General features: G+C 44.3%; 1 protein-coding gene across 5 annotated transcripts in view; it reads left to right on the plus strand.

The window, feature by feature from the left end:
* The window catches only part of LOC139411112 (tenascin-like), a 52,433-nt gene that overhangs the window by 17,935 nt on the left and 11,459 nt on the right, over positions 1-23,039 (plus strand). For all 5 annotated transcript variants that reach the window (XR_011634567.1, XR_011634568.1, XM_071156973.1 and 2 more), the window contains exons 4-10: positions 1,961-2,224; positions 2,905-3,020; positions 4,108-4,261; positions 6,751-7,020; positions 7,797-7,982; positions 9,618-9,707; positions 10,171-10,434. Coding sequence is in view for 3 of the 5 variants with exons in the window: in XM_071156973.1 (XP_071013074.1) it covers positions 1,961-2,224; positions 2,905-3,020; positions 4,108-4,261; positions 6,751-7,020; positions 7,797-7,982; positions 9,618-9,707; positions 10,171-10,434 (1,344 nt within the window). In the remaining 2 variants the exon portion in view is untranslated. The remainder of the gene's footprint in view (positions 1-1,960; positions 2,225-2,904; positions 3,021-4,107; positions 4,262-6,750; positions 7,021-7,796; positions 7,983-9,617; positions 9,708-10,170; positions 10,435-23,039) is intronic.

Raw genomic sequence — 23,039 nt, forward strand, 5'->3', positions numbered from 1 at the left:
AAAGAGAGGTTGAACAGGCTGGTAATAGGGGTTGCGACAATGGCGGCGGATAGTTTCAGGAATAGAGGGTCCAGATTGTCAAGCCCAGCTGATTTGTACGGGTCCAGGTTTTGCAGCTCTTTCAGAACATCTGCTATCTGGATTTGGGTAAAGGAGAACCTGGAGAGGCTTGGGCGAGTAGCTGCGGGGGGGGGGGGAGCTGTTGGACGAGGTTGGAGTAGCCAGGCGGAAGGCATGGCCAGCCGTTGAGAAATGCTTGTTGAAGTTTTCGATAATCATGGATTTATCGGTGGTGACCGTGTTACCTAGCCTCAGTGCAGTGGGCAGCTGGGAGGAGGTGCTCTTGTTCTCCATGGACTTCACAGTGTCCCAGAACTTTTTGGAGTTGGAGCTACAGGATGCAAACTTCTGCCTGAAGAAGTTGGCTTTAGCTTTCCTGACTGACTGTGTGTATTGGTTCCTGACTTCCCTGAACAGTTGCATATCGCGGGGACTGTTCGATGTTAGTGCAGTCCGCCACAGGATGTTTTTGTGCTGGTCGAGGGCAGTCAGGTCTGGAGTGAACCAGGGGCTATATCTGTTCTTAGTTCTGCATTTTTTGAACGGAGCATGCTTATCTAAAATGGTGAGGAAGTTACTTTTAAAGAAAGACCAGGCATCCTCAACTGACGGGATGAGGTCAATGTCCTTCCAGGATACCCGGGCCAGGTCGATTAGAAAGGCCTGCCCACAGAAGTGTTTTAGGGAGCGTTTGACAGTGATGAGGGGTGGTCGTTTGACTGCGGCTCCGTAGCGGATACAGGCAATGAGGCAGTGATCGCTGAGATCCTGGTTGAAGACAGCGGAGGTGTATTTGGAGGGCCAGTTGGTCAGGATGACGTCAATGAGGGTGCCCTTGTTTACAGAGTTAGGGTTGTACCTGGTGGGTTCCTTGATGATTTGAGTGAGATTGAGGGCATCTAGCTTAGATTGTAGGACTGCCGGGGTGTTAAGCATATCCCAGTTTAGGTCACCTAACAGAACAAACTCTGAAGCTAGATGGGGGGCGATCAATTCACAAATGGTGTCCAGGGCACAGCTGGGAGCTGAGGGGGGTCGGTAGCAGGCGGCAACAGTGAGAGACTTATTTCTGGAGAGAGTAATTTTCAAAATTAGTAGTTCGAACTGTTTGGGTATGGACCTGGAAAGTATGACATTACTTTGCAGGCTCTCTCTGCAGTAGACTGCAACTCCTCCTCCTTTGGCAGTTCTATCTTGACGGAAGATGTTATAGTTGGGTATGGAAATCTCAGAATTTTTGGTGGCCTTCCTGAGCCAGGATTCAGACACGGCAAGGACATCAGGGTTAGCAGAGTGTGCTAGAGCAGTGAGTAAGACAAACTTAGGGAGGAGGCTTCTGATGTTGACATGCATGAAACCAAGGCTTTTTCGATCACAGAAGTCAACAAATGAGGGTGCCTGGGGACATGCAGGGCCTGGGTATTGTTTGATGTGATGTCATTTGTTTATGTCGGCTGATATTTTTAAGGAACATTTCCACATGATGACATTCATTGGAATGCTAATGTGTCTGGCCTCACAACATTGTTTATATTGCTTTAAATTAATAATATTGCAGTTTAATGTGGTTGTCGAATGATGACATATGGGTTGAAGTTTTCCACTGGCTTCAACATGGAGAATTGATGATTTGGTTGAAGTTAGGTCATTAGTCGCCGCAAAATAACTCAGATCAGAGAAAAATGTCAAATTATACTGTTGAAGCCCACCCTCCATTGAACTGTAGTTGTGTTGCTGTAATTTTCATACAAAAAAATATTCACTTAGCCTATCTTGACATTTTAATTTCCCTGCTTCCATGATATATACAAGCTTCCATGATATAAACAACAAAAACAATTATCACTTCTAAAAAAGATGAATATGTCCCCTAACATGTTGTTGTTTTGTGTCTCTCCAGTGTCTCCACCCAAGGACCTGACAGTGCTAGAGGTCACCCCGGAGACAGTGGACCTCTCCTGGGTTAACGAGATGCAGGTGTCAGAGTACCTGGTCACCTATGTGCCAACCGGCCTTGGGGGCCTGGAGCTGGACATGCGTGTGCCTGGGGACAAGAAGACTGCCACCATCAGTGAGCTGGAGCCTGGTGTGGAGTACCTGATCAGTGTCTTTGCTGTTCTCAACAACAAGAGGAGTGTCCCTGTCAGTGCCAGGGTGGCAACACGTAAGTCAGGAGTAGCGTAACTTTGACCCAGGATGCTGACCTTGGGTCAGTTTAGCATTTCCCCCACTAATGGTTAAGGTTAGGATTTGGGTAGGGGAAGCCGTTCCTAGATCTGTACCTAGGGTAAAATTCACCCCGGAGCCATCAGGCACCTCTGCGGTGCCCACTTTCGGACATTCTCTGTCTCAGCAGGCACTCATGATAAGGCTGACTAAAGTCTGACTGAGACTGTCCTAATATGGACACTGTACAACCTTAACCGTTGATGCCTGACTGCTATGGGTAATGCAGAAAATGCCATTAATTAAGGGCAGTCAATAAAAAGCCAATGTAACTTTTAATATCAACAAATTGATTACAGGGCTAATGCGAAAATCTGTTGCCAATGTAATTTCATTCAATCACTCATTTGTACCTGGGATGGTGCAGTTTTTCAATGTTGCCCTTGATCTACCCGTCATTGGAACCAGCTGGCCATGAGTCCATGTATGGGTCTCAATGGCGCCCGATTCCTTATAGTGGACTACCTTGACCAGAGCCCATAGGGCTGGCTCTGGTCTAATCAGTGTACTGTATAGGGAATAGGGTGCCATTTGAGATGTAGCCATGTGCTGGTTGTCCTGAGGGTTAAGTAAACAGAACATCAAATATGGTCTTATTTGTCCGTCTCATCCCCTTAGATCTTCCTGCGCCTGAGGGTCTCAAGTTCACATCAGTGAGGGAGACTGCAGTGGAGGTTCAGTGGGACCCTTTGGACATCCCCTTTGATGGCTGGAACCTCATCTTCAGAAACACTGTGAGTTAGCAACAGTAGACCCCTCATCTTCAGAAACACTGTGAGTTAGCAACAGTAGATCCCTCATCTTCAGAAACACTGTGAGTTAGCAACAGTGGATCCCTCATCTTCAGAAACACTGTGAGCTAGCAACAGTAGACCATTCATCTTCAGAAACAGTGTGAGTGGGCAGCATGCCCCTCTCCTGTCTCCCATGGTGCATTGCATATTGTTAATGGAGCTCTCTCTACCTATTCCACAAGGAGGAAGTTGAGATCTTCAGAAGCCCACAGCCTATCATTATCCCTGTTTCCCTGTGGAAGAAACCATATACGCCCCATAACAGGACAGACACCCACTCCAAGCTTCAGTAATTGCCCTAGCTATGTGTCTGCGTCCCAAATGGCACATAATTCTCTATATAGTGCACTACTTTTGACCAGAGCCCTATAGGTCTATGGGTCCTGGTCAAAAGTAGTGCACTATATTGGGAATAGGGTGTAGGGTGCCATTTGAGAGGGAGATTATGTGAAACAGGGTTAGTATTTCATGGAAAATAGTTTCGCCGAGACAGTATCCAAAGACTGTTTTCTTTAAGTCTCTAAGTTTAAATGTGACTGAATGTTCTGCGAGGCTTCTATTGACAGCTCTAATGGCCATGTACTGCAGCCATGAGGCACAGAATGATTATTGTTTCTAAAAGCTTTTTTTCTTTTCAAGAGCCTATGAGAAATAGTCCTAGGACATGAAAGCCACAGTTAATTACATTCAGTTCCCCCCACACACCCTACTATAGTTCCACCATCACAGACTGGACCCCTGGGTATGATGTGGCTGACCTATTCCCACACCAAGGGATTGTCCCAAATGGCTCCCTGCTCTCTATATAGTGCACTACTTTTGACCTGAGCCCAATTGGCAGTGGTGAAAAGTAGTGCACTGTAAAGTGAATAGGGTTTGGGAAGCTGCTCAAGCCTAAGCTTGCCTTTGAGGTGGGTAATGATAGATACACTAGATAGATAGGTACTTAATTAATCCACAAGGGGAACTGTGCCATTATGAAACATGCCATATCATTTTAATGATTGGTGTTGTTTGGTGTTGACAGAAAGAGGAGAACGGGGAGATTCTGAACTCCCTGGGCAGCCCTGACACCATGTTCGAGCAGTCTGGGCTGGGACCTGGTCAGGAGTACGAGGTCAAACTGGAGGTGGTGAAGAACAACACCAGCGGACCCCCGGCACGCAAGAACGTTTTCACAAGTGAGTGTATATCCATTTGTTTACAGGACAACAATTTACTCCTCCAGGCAAATAACTTGTACCTGAAAATAACTTGTACCTGAAAAATGTACCTGAATGTTGAGCCTGAGTAGATGGTACCAAGTATATCCACTTGGTCGCACTGTGATAGCCAAGGTTTACAGAATCATATACAGTAGGCCTTTGATTTAATGCCTCAAGGCTTGAATGTCTTATCTCTGAAGAAGCGTCGAATTAAATGTTCAGAATTCATTCAGAATTAGTTTTTTTTTCATGCCTGCCAATGCTGGCTACACACAATTACAGGTAAATAACTCTTTCAAAATATGGAGAGCTTCACACAGGGACCTGCCAGCATCAAGTCTACTGTAATCCTTGTATTCATGACATATTTGCATGGGAATAAGTCATAAACCCCCCTTACGCCATTCTGACCTCCTGCATACATTTTTAAATAGGATTTCCATCAATACAGACAGACTCAGAAGCAGCTTTCAGCTGTCAAAGTTACACACAGAAACACATTGTCACATTGATCCAATAGATTTCTTGAATATCCCCTCTCCTGCAGCTCTGAGATTCTGTCCTAAATGCCACCTTATTTCCTATGTAGTGCGCTACTTTTGACCAGGGTCCTATGGGACTAGTAGTGTACTATGTAGGCGACAGGGTACAATTTAGGAGGATGCAGTCGGACAGTCGGTCCAAGGCATCCTGAAGTTCCAACGTTGAGTGATTAGCTCATTACTTTTCACATCATCGTCTTGATTTACTAGAGGCAGTAAAAAGCCATCACTACCCCCTTGGAAGGTTTAACAGTTATGAGGAAATAATATCTCCATCAGGGTGCTGCTATCAAGGCTAATGGCTTGTATCAGTGAGAAGTACTTTGGGTTTTGGATCAATAGAACTACAGGTTTTGGGGTTGAAACTATACTCCAACTGCCCGCTTGGTTCCCACCAACCCTCTCACCAGCCAAGCTATTTTTAGGTGGCTCACCACCAACACATTCAAGACTAGTAATCTCCGGGAATGGTGTTTTATTATATATATATTTTAAAGATTTGTGGAACATTTCAGCACTGAAATGGGATCTGAACAGTGTGAGCTTTTGACACTGCCCCAGAGAGTTCTGTAACAACCAATCAGAATAAGGCTATTTCAATATGCTCAAGAAAATGTTTCACAAGGTTCTCTACTAACCTTTATGGCCTCACCTCCATCCCAAAGCAAGGTCAGGCTCTCTCTGCTTATTTATGGTTTGAAAACAGCCCCCAATTTGCCAGAGTAAACCGAGCAAGGCAAGGAGGAGCCATTAGCTACCTGACGTTCTCCTCTTATAGACCTCCTCTTGGGTAGTTTATAAGTTAACGCATTGACTGTCACTACTATAGGACTAGCATTTACAACGTGTGTGAAGTCTATGGAGCTGTTGAACAATGGAACCTGAGCACCACACTGGGTGGTGTTAAGCACACACACACACACACACACACACACACACACACACACACACACACACACACACACACACACACACACACACACACACACACACACACACACACACACACACACACACACACACACACACACACACACACACACACACACACACACACGGGGTTTCCTATATCTCCATGTCACTCAGGGCTTCTTTATGTCTGCCATTAACACACATTGACATACTGTAGTGGGATTTGCATTCTGGGGGTCTAATTGCATGGAGTGATCCCGTCCCCCCCTGACTCTCCCCCTCCCCTCCCCCCATGGTGTGTATGTGTGTGGGATGGAGGCACCACTTAGGAGACAATCGCAACCATGGAACCGCACACATGCACGCACACACACGCGCACAAGCACACAGCCAGTCTCATTGGGGGTTAAATCTGTGTTAAGCTCCAATGCAGGTTCCATGTCTTATCTCCCTTTTGCAGAAGGTTTGACTTTCCTGAAGTTGCTGAATGTGACAAATCAATTCCATCACACTGTAGGGAAAGTGCCTTTCATGCTCCAGGTTTTGATGTGTACTTACATGAACAACCGCATGCATGGATGCATACTAGAAATGGCAGTGTTTTCAAACTATTATTGGTAGTACATGCTCTCACTATTCATATTCAACCCTGTTGCAAAGGTTCTGGTGAGAGTTCACACTCTCTAACCTGGATTCCAAGTCTCTCTGCCCGATCCTTGTCGTCTGACCTGGGCACCTGCACCCAGTACCACTTCCTCCCTTGCCCAGTGCATTCCTAAATAGGCAACCTGCCTTCATTTAACAACCAAACCCCCTTCTCTGGCCTACGAACCTTATGAATGCTTACTAAATGCTTATTAAATGGGATTCGACCCAAATAGCACCCTATTCCCTATATAGTGGACTACTTTTGACCCGGTACCATAGTGCTCTAGTCAAAAGTAGTGCTCTATATAGGGAATAGCACCTTGTATTCACCCCACCCCCTTTTCTGGCCTCCTCTCTCTACAGAGATCGATTCGCCCAGAGAGGTGGATGTGCGTGACGTAACGGACACCACAGCGCTGGTGACCTGGTTTCTGCCGGTGGCTGTGGTGGACGGGGTGAGCGTGACCTACGGGCCCAACGACAACCCCTCAGACAGGAACACAGTGGAGCTGTCCTCCAGCGACACACAGTACCACCTGGGCAGCCTGAACCCTGACACAGAGTATGAGGTGTCTCTCATGGCCAAGAGGGGAGAGATGACTAGTGTGCCTGTGTCTGAGAACTTCCTAACAGGTAAGACACCAGCAATGTCCCAATTGGCACCCTATTCCCTTTATAGTGCACTACTTTTTCATCAAGCCCCATTATTGCTCTGGTCAAAAGTATTGCACTTAATAGCAGGGTTGGGGTCAATTCCAATTTCATTTGAAATTCCAATTACATTTTTGATTTCACTCATGAAGTGGAGAATATACATTGAATTCAATTTGAATTTCAACAATCGTCAATTTACACAATTGGAATTGAATTGTAATTAGACGGTTTGAATTAGAATTGTAAAAACATTTAATCTCTGTAATTTCATTTAATTGATATTTGTATATGTCCCAGTTAATATAATTAATGCAGTATCAAAAGTTGACAACATGATTTGTTTAAGTCATTTCAACTTGGATTTCTATATTTCCAGTACAGCTAGGCTGTCTGAACAGATCAGCCTGAAAGCCTGAGGGAATTCATTTGAATTTGTAGAAATTCTGGGGATAATATTGAATCGGGGAATGAATTATTGGAATTACCTAACATTGGAATTGAAAGGAATTGAATTATCTCAGAATTCAAATAATTGAATTACATGGAATTTACAGGGATGGAATAGAATTAGAATTTCATTTGTGGAATTCACCCCAATCCTGCTATATAGGGAATATTTGGTTCCAGGTTCCATTTGGGATGCAGCCAAGGAACCTGGAACAAGCATTTCATACAGAACTAGGGATGCAAAATTCTGTTAAAAAAAAAAGTGGTCAGTTCCCACTCCGACTGATCTGTGACTGGATGTGTTCCAGACCTGGATGCCCCGCGGGATCTGCAGGCGGTAGAGCTGACTGACGAGAGCATCACTCTGGAGTGGAAGAACAGCCAGGCAAAAGTAGACAACTACCGCATCAAATACGGCCCCCTCTCTGGAGGAGACCACGGGGAGCTGCTGTTCCCTACAGGACCCATGGACACCACCCAGGCCAAGATCAGTGGTAAGTGATCTCATTTGAATACCTGTAAAACCCTGGCGAAGGCAGAGGGCTCAAATGCGTTAGTTATATCAATAAAGATGTTATTTTGATCTACTTCAACTGCCCTCCAAGAGTTTCTCTTCCAGACAACTTCCTCTTCACTTCAGTTAGCTCCTCAGTTCAAATCGGCTTTGTTGGAGAGCAAGGTTGTGGCGGTGTTCCTTTCCCTTTGGTAAGACAGAACCCCTCCCACTAGTCCAGAGTTACAGGATGCTGTGGTGGTGCTAGTCTCGTTTCCCACTCTACAGGAAGTGAGGAAGTGAACTGTGCTTCTGGTACAGTTTCAGTTTTTTAGATACTTTTGTTTTCTTTGAGTTTACATTAACTCATTAACTCTTTAAGAAAAAATGATTTCTTTCAATGTGATAACAGCTTTAAAACAACCATGCTATCTTTGTGTAAATTAATAGATATTGTTTTTCAATGTAAACGGCGGCGGCGCTCTGCATTTGTGGTCCTCTTTCAAAAATGTTCTGCATTATATTCAATGCACTTACAGTATTTCCAAATGGCCTGCTTTGTTTTTGTCTCGTGAAACGTTTGCCCGGTCACAAAAGCCCCCCAATTTATTAGAAAACAGCTAAAAGGAGAGTGCATTCGGGCTTTAAATTGAAACAAGCAACAGTGTTATTCCATGTGAGCTCCATCCTGGTCAAACAAGAAAAGCAGGGAGGGCCTTTTTTCATCCACATGCATCGGCTCCCAGAATGCACCATGCTTTGAGGTGGGCGGACGGACGTGTTTTTCTAAACCATGTGCCACTGCATTGAAGGATTAGGCTCCCTACCTGAGAAAAAAAGAAAAAAGATTCCAAACCAGTAATTGTGTCTTTGTCTGAGACCCATTCTTTGTCCTTGGTAGGCCCATCCCCTGTATATAAGGCAGTGCGTGCATTCCAAATGGCATTCCATTATCTACATAGTGTTTTACTCCCTACATAGTGCACTACTCAAAAAAAGTGCACTCTGTAGGGAATAGGGTGCCATTTGGGACAAACAAAGTGTTTCTATTTAGCTGACTGACGTCCCCCTCCGCTCCTCTCTGATCCTCACACACCTCAGCACTTTTTTCACACAGTTATTATCTGTAATTGCCTTCACGCTTGTGATTTTATTGATAATGAGTTTCCTCTGCATTAGGTGTAATTTCATGCTGCAAGACTCCTGGTGCTTGGCTGCCTAGTGACCTCTGTGGGAGTTAATAAAGGAAATAAGGGCAGTTGGACTGAGGGCTGTTAATTGCACCACACACAGCGATCTCAAAAGCCTCTTATATCACAGCAAATGTTGTTTCTGGCCCATAGAGAGCCTCTTCTAGAGCCATCAGTGCAAATAGAGGTTCCAAATACAGGTTCCAGGATGAAGAGGCTGAAACCCAATTATGCTTGAATCTCTTTTAGGCAATTAAGACCTTGAAGTGCTTGAGTCTTTTTTATTGTTGTCGAAGCTATTAGCTGCAAACAGCTGAGTGTTTTTCTATGACACTATTTTCATAGATCAAAACCTGATCATTGGTCAATAAAACAAAAAGATGTTCCTCATACTCTGTTTGCACACATCTGGTACAATACGTGTTATTTGTCTGTGTGTTGTGTAGGCCTGAGACCTGGGACAGAGTATGGGATGGGAGTGACTGCCGTGAAGAGCGAGCGCGAGAGCCTTCCTTCCACCACCAATGCCGTTACAGGTGAGATCTATTCACTTTTACTGTATTGTAAATAAATACATTGTGTTGTTTACTGTCATGGATAGTAGTAGGAATCTACTAATTATAATTCCCATTCAACTATTTACCTCCTACAATCCACAAATAGTTTTCTCCACTTGTCTTGAACTACAGTCAGACATCCTAGTCTTGTTAGCCTGAAATACTCCTTCTATATTTCCTATTCTATGTTCCATATTCTCCTTCTATATCATGTATTCTATATTCTTTGTCTATTTCATATTCTTTGTTCTATATTATCATTCTATGTTCTATATTCTCTTTCTATATTTCATATTATTTGTTCTATATTATCCTTCTATGATCTATATTCTCTTTCTATATTTCATATTATTTGTTCTATATTATCCTTCTATGATCTATATTCTCTTTCTATATTTCATATTATTTGTTCTATATTCTCCTTCTTTATTCTAATCTTCAGCATTGGATGCGCCTAAAAACCTTGAGGTGGAGTCTTCCACTGAGACTCAGTTGGTGCTGGTGTGGCAGAAGCCGGTGGCTAAGATCGACAAGTACAAGTTGCTATATGTGTCAGCCGACGGGTACAGGGCTGAGTTGACCCCCTTCTCCAATGACATCAAGTACACCCTGAGGAACCTGACGCCTGGCATGCTGTACACTATAACCCTGACCGCTGAGAGGGGACACAAGCAGAGTGGCACCGCAACCATCTCAGCAGCAACAGGTCTGTGAAGACTCAAGCCTTGTCCCATACATAGAATTAGAATGAATAGAGCAGGTATGCCCATTCAGGTCAGTTATGCCATAATGGGAGGACTGGCGGCCATATTGAGTGTCCCCTCATTCTATTTACAGTATATGGTCCCATACTGCAGTAGCCACAGGTCAGTGTGGACAGAACCTCTCCAAACCTGGTCCCATACATATCTTTTTATGGTCTCAGAATGTACAGTATGTATACGAGCCACAGGTCAGTGTAAACAGTACTGTAATTGTCAAGCCAAAACTTCAATTTAATTGACAATAACTGTCTTGACAATGACGAGTTGGCAAGAGCACAAACTAATCTGGAACCAGGCTAACAGTACACCTCTCCTAGCCTGGTTCCAGACTGTATGTACAGTATCTGACCTAACTCTATCTTCATTGGCTAAAGCACAAACAGACTGGACGACTAGGCTACATCTCTTCACATGATGAGTTTTAGAAAATAACTATGTTAGGCTATACCTTAGCACTACCCCTATTCATCTTCCAGGTATATTAACTATCAACAATCTCTTACTGTATCTTAAAAAGCTATAGGAGGGATTTACACTGTCCATCATTCATGTTGATGCTGTATAGTAGGGGTATGGAAGAAAGTTGTATTTTTTTATTCTGTGAGAATGAGTTTGGGCTGTGTTTAGTGAGGTTTGGTGCTGTAGGGTTTTTTATTATATGGTTTTGTACTGCAGGCTTTCGTACTGTAGGACCCCAGCCCTTTTCTCATTAACCAAAGATTCAGTTTTGCTCTCGAGGCCTGCAGCCAAACCTAGGCAATGAATTGAATTCATTGTTACCACTTTTCTGTCTGTCTCTGTTTCCCCCCTCAAGCCTTTCATTTAACTGAATGTGGGTTTATTTAACTTATTTGACTGAAACTAAGGAAAGAAAAAGAAAAAGATGATTGTGATTTTTTTTTTTGCTAGCCCCAGTGGTCAGGGTGCTTCCAAACCAAACATTTGAGAAGAAAGTCCTCCAGTTATGTAACAGGGTAGCCAGTAATGTGTATGGCTATGGGCAAAATTGAAAACGCTGGGATGGAAAACGCTGGGATGGTTCAGAATAACTTTATTTTGTTGAATCTGTGTCCCATGCTGCCAAGGTGCAGAATGGAGGCAGTGTTGTGTGTGCTCCATACAAAGCTCATTCATGTGATAATTGTTGGAGTGAGCCCATTCCCCTGTGTTTTTTTTCTGTGATTTGACTACGATGAACTGTGGGTCTGTCAGATAAAAAGACACATGAGGGAGCCCCTGCAAAAACATTGTGTCTCCGAAATTAACACTCCTCTAATCCGCATACAGCATTCGTTCCTCCGACTGTTTTATCGTCTCCAGACGGGTAATGCAAACACTAAGCATGCTGCATGTTAGCAGGGATATAAATGGATTGGACAAGGGGGGGGGGGGGGGGGGGGGGGGGGGGGGGGGTTGCCTTACTTGTACTTGTGTTTGACAATCATCAGGCATTGAAAGGATTACAAGAATCTGAGTTCAAGTGTTTGGAGACCCACTGGAGTGAGCAAATCAGAAACACATACCTCTGGCGGGAAAAAATGCTCAGGAACAGCGGTTCTGAATTTTGAGGCTTTTTCAAATGCTGAGCCAGTAATATAATAAATGTCCCGGTAAATTGAAAGTTCTAGATCCGTCCAGCAGTCAGAAATGTACAGGAAGATCAGGAGACAATAAACCTGCAGTTTAACCATCATTTAGGCTAATCTGCAAATTCAGGGACTCACCGAGTTGTGGGGAGCCTTTGTGTAAACGGACTCAGGCACAATGAGAGAGAACTGTTTGATTGATCATATCTTGAGCAATAGTCAAAGGAGCCAATAACCGGATTGGAATAATAGAATAAACACAGCAGCATGTATTGGCTTTCGTGCCCTGCACACACCATACAGACTATGACGTATAACCCTAGATTGCAAACGAAGCCTTATTAAAGCCTTATTAAGATTCTGCTGTTCATAACCCTCTCTATTCCATTCACCCAGCTCAATGTAACATTGACAGGTTTAGGCCAGGGTTTCTTAAACTATGGTTTGGGACCCAAGGTGGGACCTTCAGTGTGGATATGGTGAGACAGGACATCTGTTTGTCCTGGGAATGGAGAGAATATTCGACCGAAGTTCATAATCAGCTTGTCTAGCTGTCTTGACTGCTCCGGTAGGAGAGTTTGGCCACGGTGCACCTGAGGTAGAGCCTCCTCTTTTCCTTTGCCCTCCAGGGCCATCAAAGCCACCTCCTCCTCTCGTCCATGGTACGTCTTCAACAGGTTTATGTGATAGAGTTGGACCTTCTTCCTCCTGTCAGGTTGCTTGATGAGGTAATTGACCGGTGAGACCCTTTTCATTACCTCGTAGGGCCCCCTCCACTGCGCCAGCAAGCGATGTTCGGCCGTGGGCACAAGCACCATCACTTTCTCTCCCACGGTGAACTCACGGGGGGTCGCGGACTTATCATAGGCCCGGCCTTGGGTCCTTTGGGCCTTCTCCATATGCTCCTTGACTATGGGCCACACTGCTGACAGGCGGTCTCTCATCAGGGTAACGTGCTCTATTGTGGATCGAAAGGGGCATGGTTGGGTCTCCCAGGTCTCCTTGGCTAAGTCGAGGATTCCTCGACAGGGTCTGCCATAGAGCAATTCAAACGGAGAGAATCCAGTGGATGCCTGGGGTACTTCTCGCAGGGCAAACATTAAGTGTGGGAGAAGCATGTCCCAGTTTTTCCCGTCTCGGGACACCACTCTTCTCAACATGCTTTTAATCGTTTTGTTCAAGCGTTCACACAACCCGTCTGTTTGAGGGTGGAATATGCTTGTACGTATCTGTTGAACCTGATATAACCGACACAAGTCCTTCATCAACCGGGACATGAACGGGGTTCCTTGATCGGTTAAGATAGTCTTGGGGAGGCCCACACGAGAGAACATCAGGAATAACTCCTTGGCAATTCCCTTTGACGACATGTTACGCAGGGGTATGGCCTCCGGGAACTTGGTAGCGTAATCTATAACCACTAGGATGTACTCGTGTCCTCTGGCGGATTTTGGGAGGGGTCCTTGAGCATGTGAGCCAGTGGAGGCTCCTCAGAGGAGGAAGGGGAGGATCATCCTCCTCAGGGGTGACCGAGGAGAATCCCTTCCAGGTTCCCTCCTCGGATGGAGCTTCAAATATATCCCTTAGCGCCTGGTTGCTCCTTTCTTCCTGCGTTGTGTATAACCCTTCACATGTGTCTTCATCGGTGGTTTCCTGGAATATCTGCCGTAAACGTTGGGTCGCTATTTCTTCCTCTGCTGCAGAGGACGAGGACGCGGCTATGTCTCCTTGTAGGACTACTACCTCGGGCTTGGATTTTCTCTTCCTTCCTGTCCCCCTTCTTCCCGTGCATAACGTCATCTGCCGAAGCTCCTTATATAGGGGACAGTCTCTCCCGATCAATAATGGCACCTTCAGCTGGGGCACTTTCCCTGCCCTGACTGTACACCTTCCTTTTGGAGTGAGAATAGGCAGATTCACAGTGGGGTAATAGTGGGTGTCTCCATGGATACAGGATACGGCTACTTTGTCTGGTAGCAGTGCTGCGGAGGTCACCATCCGCTCCTCTACTAACGTAACCATACTTCCCGAGTCGAGAATAGCTACCACATCTTGTCCTTCGACTCGCACTGGAATCTCTGAGGCTGGGGCTATCTCTGCTAACCAACAGTGTTGATCCTGCCCCCTCAAAACGGGATGTGTGGGGATAGGCAGTGATGACTCTGTGACCATGGGCTCATCCTTGCTAGGACATTGTGGGGCATAATGGTTGGAAGACTGACATTTATAACACCGACCCTGCTGTGTGGTGGCTGACTTCTCCCACCTCCGGGGGGGGTTTGGACGTTTCGGTGGCGGGCGCGCCGGGGTGAGTCGTGGTACGGGATTGGAAGACTCCTTCCGTTCCTCCTTGTCACTTTTTAACAACTCCCCTGTAGACCGATATGTTTCTACCGCCTGGGCTATGTCGTCGGCTGACAACGGGTTGGCTTGCCCCACAACCCTTTTTAAGTCACTGGGTAATTCTCTCAATATCTTGTCCACTACGAGAGTCTCTATCACATGTCCTACTCCCTTTCCAGGTTCTAGCCACTGTTTCGTCAGTCGTATTAATGCGAAGATCTGGGCACGGACGGGTTGATCAGCTGTATAGGTCCATTGATGGAATTTTACAGCCCTATCTCTGGCAGTCAGCTGGTACCGGGACAGGATCTCGGTTTTTAGTCGCCCATAGTCCGCAGCTTCGCAGGAATCCAGGTCAAAATATGCTTCCTGAGCCACCCCGGTCAACAGAGGGGCTAATGCGCTCGCCCATTCTGTGGGCGGCCACTCTTCCAAGGTGGCCGTCCTTTCGAAGGTCATGAGAAAGGCCTCAATATCATCCTCCTTGGAGAGACGAGGTAAGATGGCGTGAGCAGCCGCTCTTGGCTTAACTCTAGGTTCTTCTCGTCGGCTCAGCTGTTGTTGCAGGAGTTCTATGGTTGTCTGCTGTGCCGTGATCAATTGTTGTAGTAGGGCGTTATCCATCGTTCTTGAATGGTTCCTCCGGGTCTACTGGAAGAATCTTGATTTACTCACTTAAATACATTTATTTTATTTTATTTGTAAACAGATAAAACTATACAAAATATACAAAAACACATATAAATATATATATAAACTCAGCAAAAAAAGAAACATGCCTTTTTCAGGACCTTGTCTTTCAAAGATAATTTGTAAAAATCCAAATAACTTCACAGATCTTCACTGTAAAGGGTTAAACACTGTTTCCCATGCTTGTTCAATGAACCATAAACAATTAATGAACATTCACCTGTTTATGATTACAGGCTAAAAATGGCCGGAAACAAATCACTTTCTTCTGAAACCTGTCAGTCTATTCTTGTTCTGAGAAATGAAGGCTATTCCATGCGTGAAATTGCCAAGAAACTGAAGATCTCGTACAACGCTGTGTACTACTCCCTTCACAGAACAGGGCAAACTGTTTCTAACCAGATTAGAAAGAGGAGTGGGAAGCCCCGGTGCACAACTGAGCAAGAGGACAAGTACATTAGAGTCTAGTTTGAGAAACAGACGCCTCACAAGTCCTCTACTGGAATCTTCATTAAATAGTACCCGCAAAACACTAATCTCAATGTCAACAGTGAAGAGGCGACTCCGGGATGCTTTGACGTCCTCTAACCTATCAGAGCTCTTGCAGCATGAACTCACATGTTGTCCACCCAATCAAAGGATCAGATAATTAATCTAGTACTGAAAGCATAAAATACAGCTAGATAGCACTGCAGTGTATAAAATGTGGTGAGTTGTTGATTCAAAGAGAGATAGAGGCAATAGTCGAATAGTTTTGAACAAATTAATTTCTTCCAAAATGAAGGAGAGACAAGAGAAAAACAGAGAGAGAGAGAGAGTTATTTTTTTTCACTTTCTATTTCACTTACTTACACTTCACTTACACAGTCTTGCCAGCATTTAGCTGATCTAGGGTGTAATCATTAGTCCAACAGTTGCAAATTAGAGTTTATTTTGGACAAATTAGGGAAAGGGGGATACCTAGTCAGTTGTACAACTGAATGCATTCAACATAAATGTGCCTTCCACATTTAACCCAACCCCTCTGAATCAGAGAGGTGCGGGGGGCTGCCTTAAGCGACATCCAAATTCCGCTATGTTTATCCCCTTTTCGACTCAGTTTGCTTCCGTTTAAGAAACAAACACAGTTCACTTTCATAACAGCCACATAAAAACAACATACTCTTTGTTTATCTGATTACTTCTCACAACTATCTATGCGCTCTCCTCCTCTCATCTTTTACCTTCACTTGTGGACTTCAGTGCACAACACATCAGCTGTCTGTGACCAGGCGAAAAAACCTTTCCAAGCCAAACCTTCATATCATGACTGCTAACCACTACACGCAGACTACACCTTTATCATGTCATAGTCAACATATTAGAACTAACTAGAACTAATATGTTAGTAAACCTGCTACAATCATGCAGTACAGTGTACAGTCAGAAAGAAGTTTAGCAGTTACAATAATTTAATGAACCCAAAAGCTTACCTTGACTTGGAAGAGTTCCAGTGTTGGATAGCAGTAGCCAGCTAGCTAACATAGCAACCCTCTCTTTTTGAGCCATGTATTTGAGTAGGCTAAACTAGGTAGCTGCATTCTCTAGCTAAGTGAAAGTAAAAAAAAAAAAATACAATCAAAATCTCTTTCTCTCTCTCTTGCTTCTCCTTCATTTTGTAAAAAAATGATTTGTTCAAAACTGTTCAACTATTGTCTTTCTCTCAATTTAAATCAACTACTCACCACATTTTATGCACTGCAGTGCTAGCTAGCTGAAGCTTATACTTTCAGGACTAGATTCATTCTCTGATCCTGGACAACATGCCAGTAAATGTTGCAAGAGCTCTGATAGGTTGGAGAATGTCCTCCGGAATTTGTCATAATTACTATGTAAGTCTATGGAAGGGGGTGAGATCCATGTGCCTCCTAGGATTTGTATTGAATTCAATGTACCCAGAGCAGGAAAGAAGCTAGCTGTCCTCCGGCTAAACCATGGTGCTACCCTGCAGAGTGTTGCTGAGGCTACTGTAGACCTTCATTGTCAAGCAGTGTGTTTTAATAAATTATTTGGTGACGCGAATATATTTAGTATAGTTTTACCTAAAATAATTTGTAGTTTTTAAAGTTTCACTATTTTTATTTTGATGAAATTCACTGAGGAGTATGGTCTTCCCCTTCCTCCTCTGAAACCTAAGTTCCAGGAACAAGACCGGAAATGTTGTTGAATTTTAAATAAGTTTTGATGTTTGATACAATTTTTTTTATTTTACCCCGTTTTCTCCTCAATTTCGTGGTATCCAATTGGTAGTTACAGTCCTGTCTCATCGCTGCAACTCCCATAAGGACTCGGGAGAGGCGAAGGTGGAGAGCCGTGCGTCCTCCCCGAAATACAACCCAACCAAGCCGTGGTGTTTCTTCACACAATGCCCACTTAACACAGAAGCCAGCCGCACCAATGTGTTGGAGGAAACACTGTGCACCTGGCGACCGTGTCAGCGTGCACTGCACCCGGCCTGCCGCAGGAGTTGCTAGGGCATGATGGGAAAAGGACGTCCCTGCCGGCCAAACCCTCCCTTAACCCGGACGACGCTGGGCCAATTTTGCACCGCCCCATGGGTCTCCCGGTCGCAGCCGGCTGCAACAGAGCCTGGACTTGAACCCAAAATCTCTAGTGGCACAGCTAGCACTGCGATACAGTGCCATAGACCACTGCGCCACTCGGGAGGCCCTGTTGATACTATTTTTATATAAAAATGTTGCATGACAATTTCTCCTCCAAATGGAGCACAAAGTGCCTGTCCTGCATGTTTTTGAGATGATCTCGTCTTGACAATAAGTTATTTTATTCATCCCATCACATATCCATCTGCATGTGCTAAAGGCCAAACCTGAGACCCTGCCACAGTTGCTTCTGATGACTGAAAATGGGAGGAGAGACAATAATCCCAAATGGCACAGTAAAAGCAGTTTACATACACCTTAGCCAAATACATTTAAACTCAGTTTTTCACAATTCCTGACATTTAATCCGAGTCAAAATTCCCTGTTTCAGGTCAGTTAGGATCACCACTTTATTTTAAGAATGTGAAATGTAAGAATAATAGTAGAGAGAATTATTTATTTCAGCTTGTATTTCTTTCAACACATTCCCAGTGGCTCAGAAGTTGGTATTTGGTAGCATTGCCTTTAAATTGTTTAACTTGGGTGAAACGTTTCAGGTAGCCTTTTACAAGCACTCCACAATAAGTTGGGTGAATTTTGGCCCATTCCTCCTGACAGAGCTGGTGTAACTGAGTCAGTTTTGTAGGCCTCCTTGCTCGCACACGCTTTTGCAGTTCTGCCCACAAATGTTCTATAGGATTGAGGTCGGGGCTTTGTGATGGCCACTCCAATACCTTGACTTTGATGTCCTTAAGCCATTTTGCCACAACTTTGGAAGTATGCTATGGTCATTGTCTATTTGGAAGACCCATTTGCGACCAAGCTTTAACTTCCTGACTGATGTCTTGAGATGTTGCTTCGATTTATCCACATAATTTTCCATCCTCATGATGCCATCTATTTTGTGAAGTGCATCAGTCCCTACTGCAGCAAAGCACCCCCACAACATGATGCTGCCACCCTCGTGCTTCACAGTTGGGATGGTGTTCTTCGGCTTGCAAACCTCCCCCTTTTTCCTCCAAACATAACGATGGTCATTATGACCAAACAGTTCTATTTTTGTTTCATCAGACCAGAGGACATTTCTCCAAAAAGTACAATCTTTGTCCCCATGTGCAGTTGCAAACCGTAGTCTGGCTTTTTTATGGTGGTTTTGGAGCAGTGGCTTCTTCCTTGCTGAGAAGCCTTTCAGGGTATGTCGATATAGGACTCGTTTTACTGTGGATATAAATACTTTAGTACCTGTTTCCTCCAGCATCTTCACAAGGTCCTTTGCTGTTGTTCTGGGATTGATTTGTACCTCCAGGCATTCAGAAATTGCTCCCAAGAATGAACCAGACTTGTGGAGGTCTATAATTTTCTTTCTGAGGTCTTGGCTAATTACTTTTGATTTTTCCCATGATGTCAAGCAATGAGGCACTGAGTTTGAAGGTAGGCCTTGAAATACATCCAAATGTACATCTCCTATTGACTCAAAGGATGTCATTTAGCCTATCAGAAGCTTCTAAAGCCATGACATAATTTTCTGGAATTTTCCAAGCTGTTTGAAGGCACAGTCAACTTAGTGTACGTAAACAAAGTAAATGTCCTAACCGACTTGCCAAAACTATAGTTTGTTATCAAGAAATTTGTGGAGTGGTTGAAAAACTAGTTTTAAATGACTCCAACCTAAGTGTATGTAAACTTCCGACTTCAACTGTATATAGTGCACTACCTTTGACCAGGGCCGATAGGGTTCTGGAATAGGGTGACATTTGGGACACAGAAAATATACTACATGACCAAAAGTATTTGGAAACCCCTTCAAATTAGAGGCCTCTGCTATTTCAGCTACACCCGTTGCTGACAGATGTATAAAACCGAGCACACAGCCATGCAATCTCCATAGACAGACATTGGCAGTAGAATGGCCCGAGCTATTCTACTGACTTTCAACGTGGAACCGTCATAGGATGCCACCTTTCAAACAAGTCAGTTCGTCAAATTTGAAGAACTTGACTGGTCTACACAGAGCCCTGACCTCAACCCCATCGAAGAACTTTGGAATGAATTGAAAAGCCACCTGAGAGCCAGGCCTAATCACCCATCATCAGTGCCCAACCTCTCTAATGCCCGACCTCACAATACAAAAAAAACCCACACGTTTTAACCTCTTGCCACTCAAATCATGCCTCTCCCATAACCCATTATCACCTAACAATACCTCTTCCCACATTGTGTGTTTCCCTCACTTTGATGCACTGACTGTAAAATATGTTTTGAAACCAACCGTCCACGGTATAGAACCACCCCTCCCAGACAAATATGATTCAGTTCACATGAGGCCTGGCATGGCCTACGGTGAATCAATCGTTGATCCACCCTTAGCACACTATCTGCCTGTCAGGACGTGCCATGAGATAAAAAGCACCTGAACCATTTCTAAACTGTCAGTGGGCTAAGAAGTTAAGCAGTAGTTACCATAAGTAATAATAAGTATTTGTATGCAGTGGCAAAACTAGTAGAGTTGCAACATTTTCTCTCCGCCACATGGCAAAATGTATACCCATAGCAAAATGTGTAGAATTGTAAGAAATTAACTTTTCAACTTCAAAATGTTCTGGACTGGTGCCACTAAAATGTTTTGCCAGCAAGGTAGGGGTGACGCCCAACCAAATCTTTCTTTTGAGTGTTGTTCAATGTAGTAATCTATTTTCCGTTGGGATTTAAGTTGGGTTTCAGTTTGGTTACAGCCATCTGTTTTACAGCATAGAGTACATGGATGTACCTGGCCTCTGCATACTTCTGCTGTCATGGAGAGAATAATACCTGTCATTTCAGATCAGTTAGCCCCCTGGTACCACCCACTCTACAACAACACTCACATAGAGACCCCTGGTACCACCCACTCTACAACAACACTCACATAGAGCCCCCCTGGTACCATCCACTCTACAACAACACTCACATAGAGACCCCTGGTACCACCAACTCTACAAAAACACTCACATAGAGACCCCTGGTACCACCCACTCTACAAAAACACTCACATAGAGACCCCTGGTACCACCCACTCTACAACAACACTCACATAGAGACCCCCTGGTACCATCCACTCTACAACAACACTCACATAGAGACCCCTGGTACCACCCACTCTACAACAACACTCACATAGAGACCCCCTGGTACCATCCACTCTACAACAACACTCACATAGAGACCTCTGGTACCACCCACTCTACAGAAACACTCACATAAAGACCCCCTGGTACCATCCACTCTACAACAACACTCACATAGAGACCTCTGGTACCACCCACTCTACAGAAACACTCACATAAAGACCCCTATACCACCCACTCTACAAAAACACTCACATAGAGACCCCTGGTACCACCCACTCTACAAAAACACTCACATAGAGACCCCTGGTACCACCCACTCTACAGAAACACTCACATAAAGACCAGGCTGCACACACACATAGCTTTGTTCTATTGAGGTCTCGCTTTCTGTCTTGCATCTCACCTGCTAACAAAAAAAACGACGTCAAATGAGTTGTCCCTCATCTACTTATTTGGTCACTTTAAAAGGGATATATTTGAAATGATCCTTTCAAAGCGAATTTGAAATGATTCTTTATTTTGACAAAGGGAAGTTTTTCCATTGCATACTCGCAGTATAAACAATACGGGTATTGTATCATTGTTAGTAAACATCAAAAGCACATGATAGTTCAGCTGTTCCCAGATAATGATGATTCAGCAAATGGATAGATGGAGAGTCAGTGGTTTCTTCAAGTCCCTGAGGAGCTTTTGTTTCATTCTGTGAAGGCTCTGTTCTGTATGCACCCCCAGTTCTCCCTCCATCCCTCGACTCAGACCGCTTTGCTCCGCTCCCAGACCCTCTGCTCCTCATTCTCATGCTCACATTGACACTGTGGCCAGGAGCCTGGCGCCTGGTGTTGGGGTGCCAGGGACTGTTGCGGCTTGCTGGGACCATGGCTCAATGTGGCACATATTCAAGTCTGCTCTGAAGCCCATTGTCTGCATGCTAATGATCTGAAGAGAAACCAGCCCCAGAAACCAGTTTCGTAATTGTATGTTAGTTAAAGGGAAAATATGGCTGTTTTTTTTCCCCATTTACTGAAAAGTTTCTGTTTTGGAGCTACCATGTTTTCTTTAGACATCGCTGATTGACATTAGCCTAAATAAACATAATCCATTTACAACACTATGAAGTATCCATACAAACACTGTCAGTCTGTCTCCATTGATTGATCCATATCCATTTGCTGAATCATCATTATCTGGGAACAGCTGTGTAATGTATGTTCAACACACTTCTGAAATAAGTTGAGAAACAAATGTTTGCACTCCTAGGTTGTGTCCCAAATGGCTATTCCCACTATTCCCTATATTTTATTTAACCTTTATTTAACTAGGCAAGTCAGTTAAGAACAAATTCTTATTTTCAATGACGGTGGGTTAACTGCCTTGTTCAGGGGCAGAACGACAGATTTTTACCTTGTCAGCTCGGGGGATTCGATCTTGCAACCTTTCGGTTACTAGTCCAACGCTCTCACCACTAGGCTACCTGCCACCCCATATACAGTGGGGCAAAAAAGTATTTAGTCAGCCACCAATTGTGCATGTTCTCCGACTTAAAAAGATGAGAGAGGCCTGTAATTTTCATCATAGGTACACTTCAACTATGACAGACAAAATGAGAAGAAAAAAAATCCAGAAAATCACATTGTAGCATTTTTTATGAATTTATTTGCAAATTATGGTGGAAAAATAAGTATTTGGTCACCTACAAACAAGCAAGATTTCTGGCTCTCACAGACCTGTAACTTCTTCTTTAAGAGGCTCCTCTGTCCTCCACTCGTTACCTGTATTAATGGCACCTGTTTGAACTTGTTATCAGTATAAAAGACACCTGTCCATAACCTCAAACAGTCATACTCCAAACTCCACTATGGCCAAGACCAACAAGCTGTCAAAGGACACCAGAAACAAAATTGAAGACTGAATCTGCAATAGGTAAGCAGCTTGGTTTGAAGAAATCAACTGTGGGAGCAATTATTAGGAAATGGAAGACATACAAGACCACTGATAATCTCCCTCGATCTGGGGCTCCACGCAAGATCTCACCCCGTGGGGTCAAAATGATCACAAGAACGGTGAGCAAAAATCCCAGAACCACACGGGAGGACCTAGTGAATGACCTGCAGAGAGCTGGGACCAAAGTAACAAATCCCACCATCAGTAACACACTACGCCGCCAGGGACTCAAATCCTG

Source organism: Oncorhynchus clarkii, chromosome 6, assembly GCF_045791955.1.
Source record: "Oncorhynchus clarkii lewisi isolate Uvic-CL-2024 chromosome 6, UVic_Ocla_1.0, whole genome shotgun sequence".
NCBI classification, from domain to species: domain Eukaryota; kingdom Metazoa; phylum Chordata; class Actinopteri; order Salmoniformes; family Salmonidae; genus Oncorhynchus; species Oncorhynchus clarkii.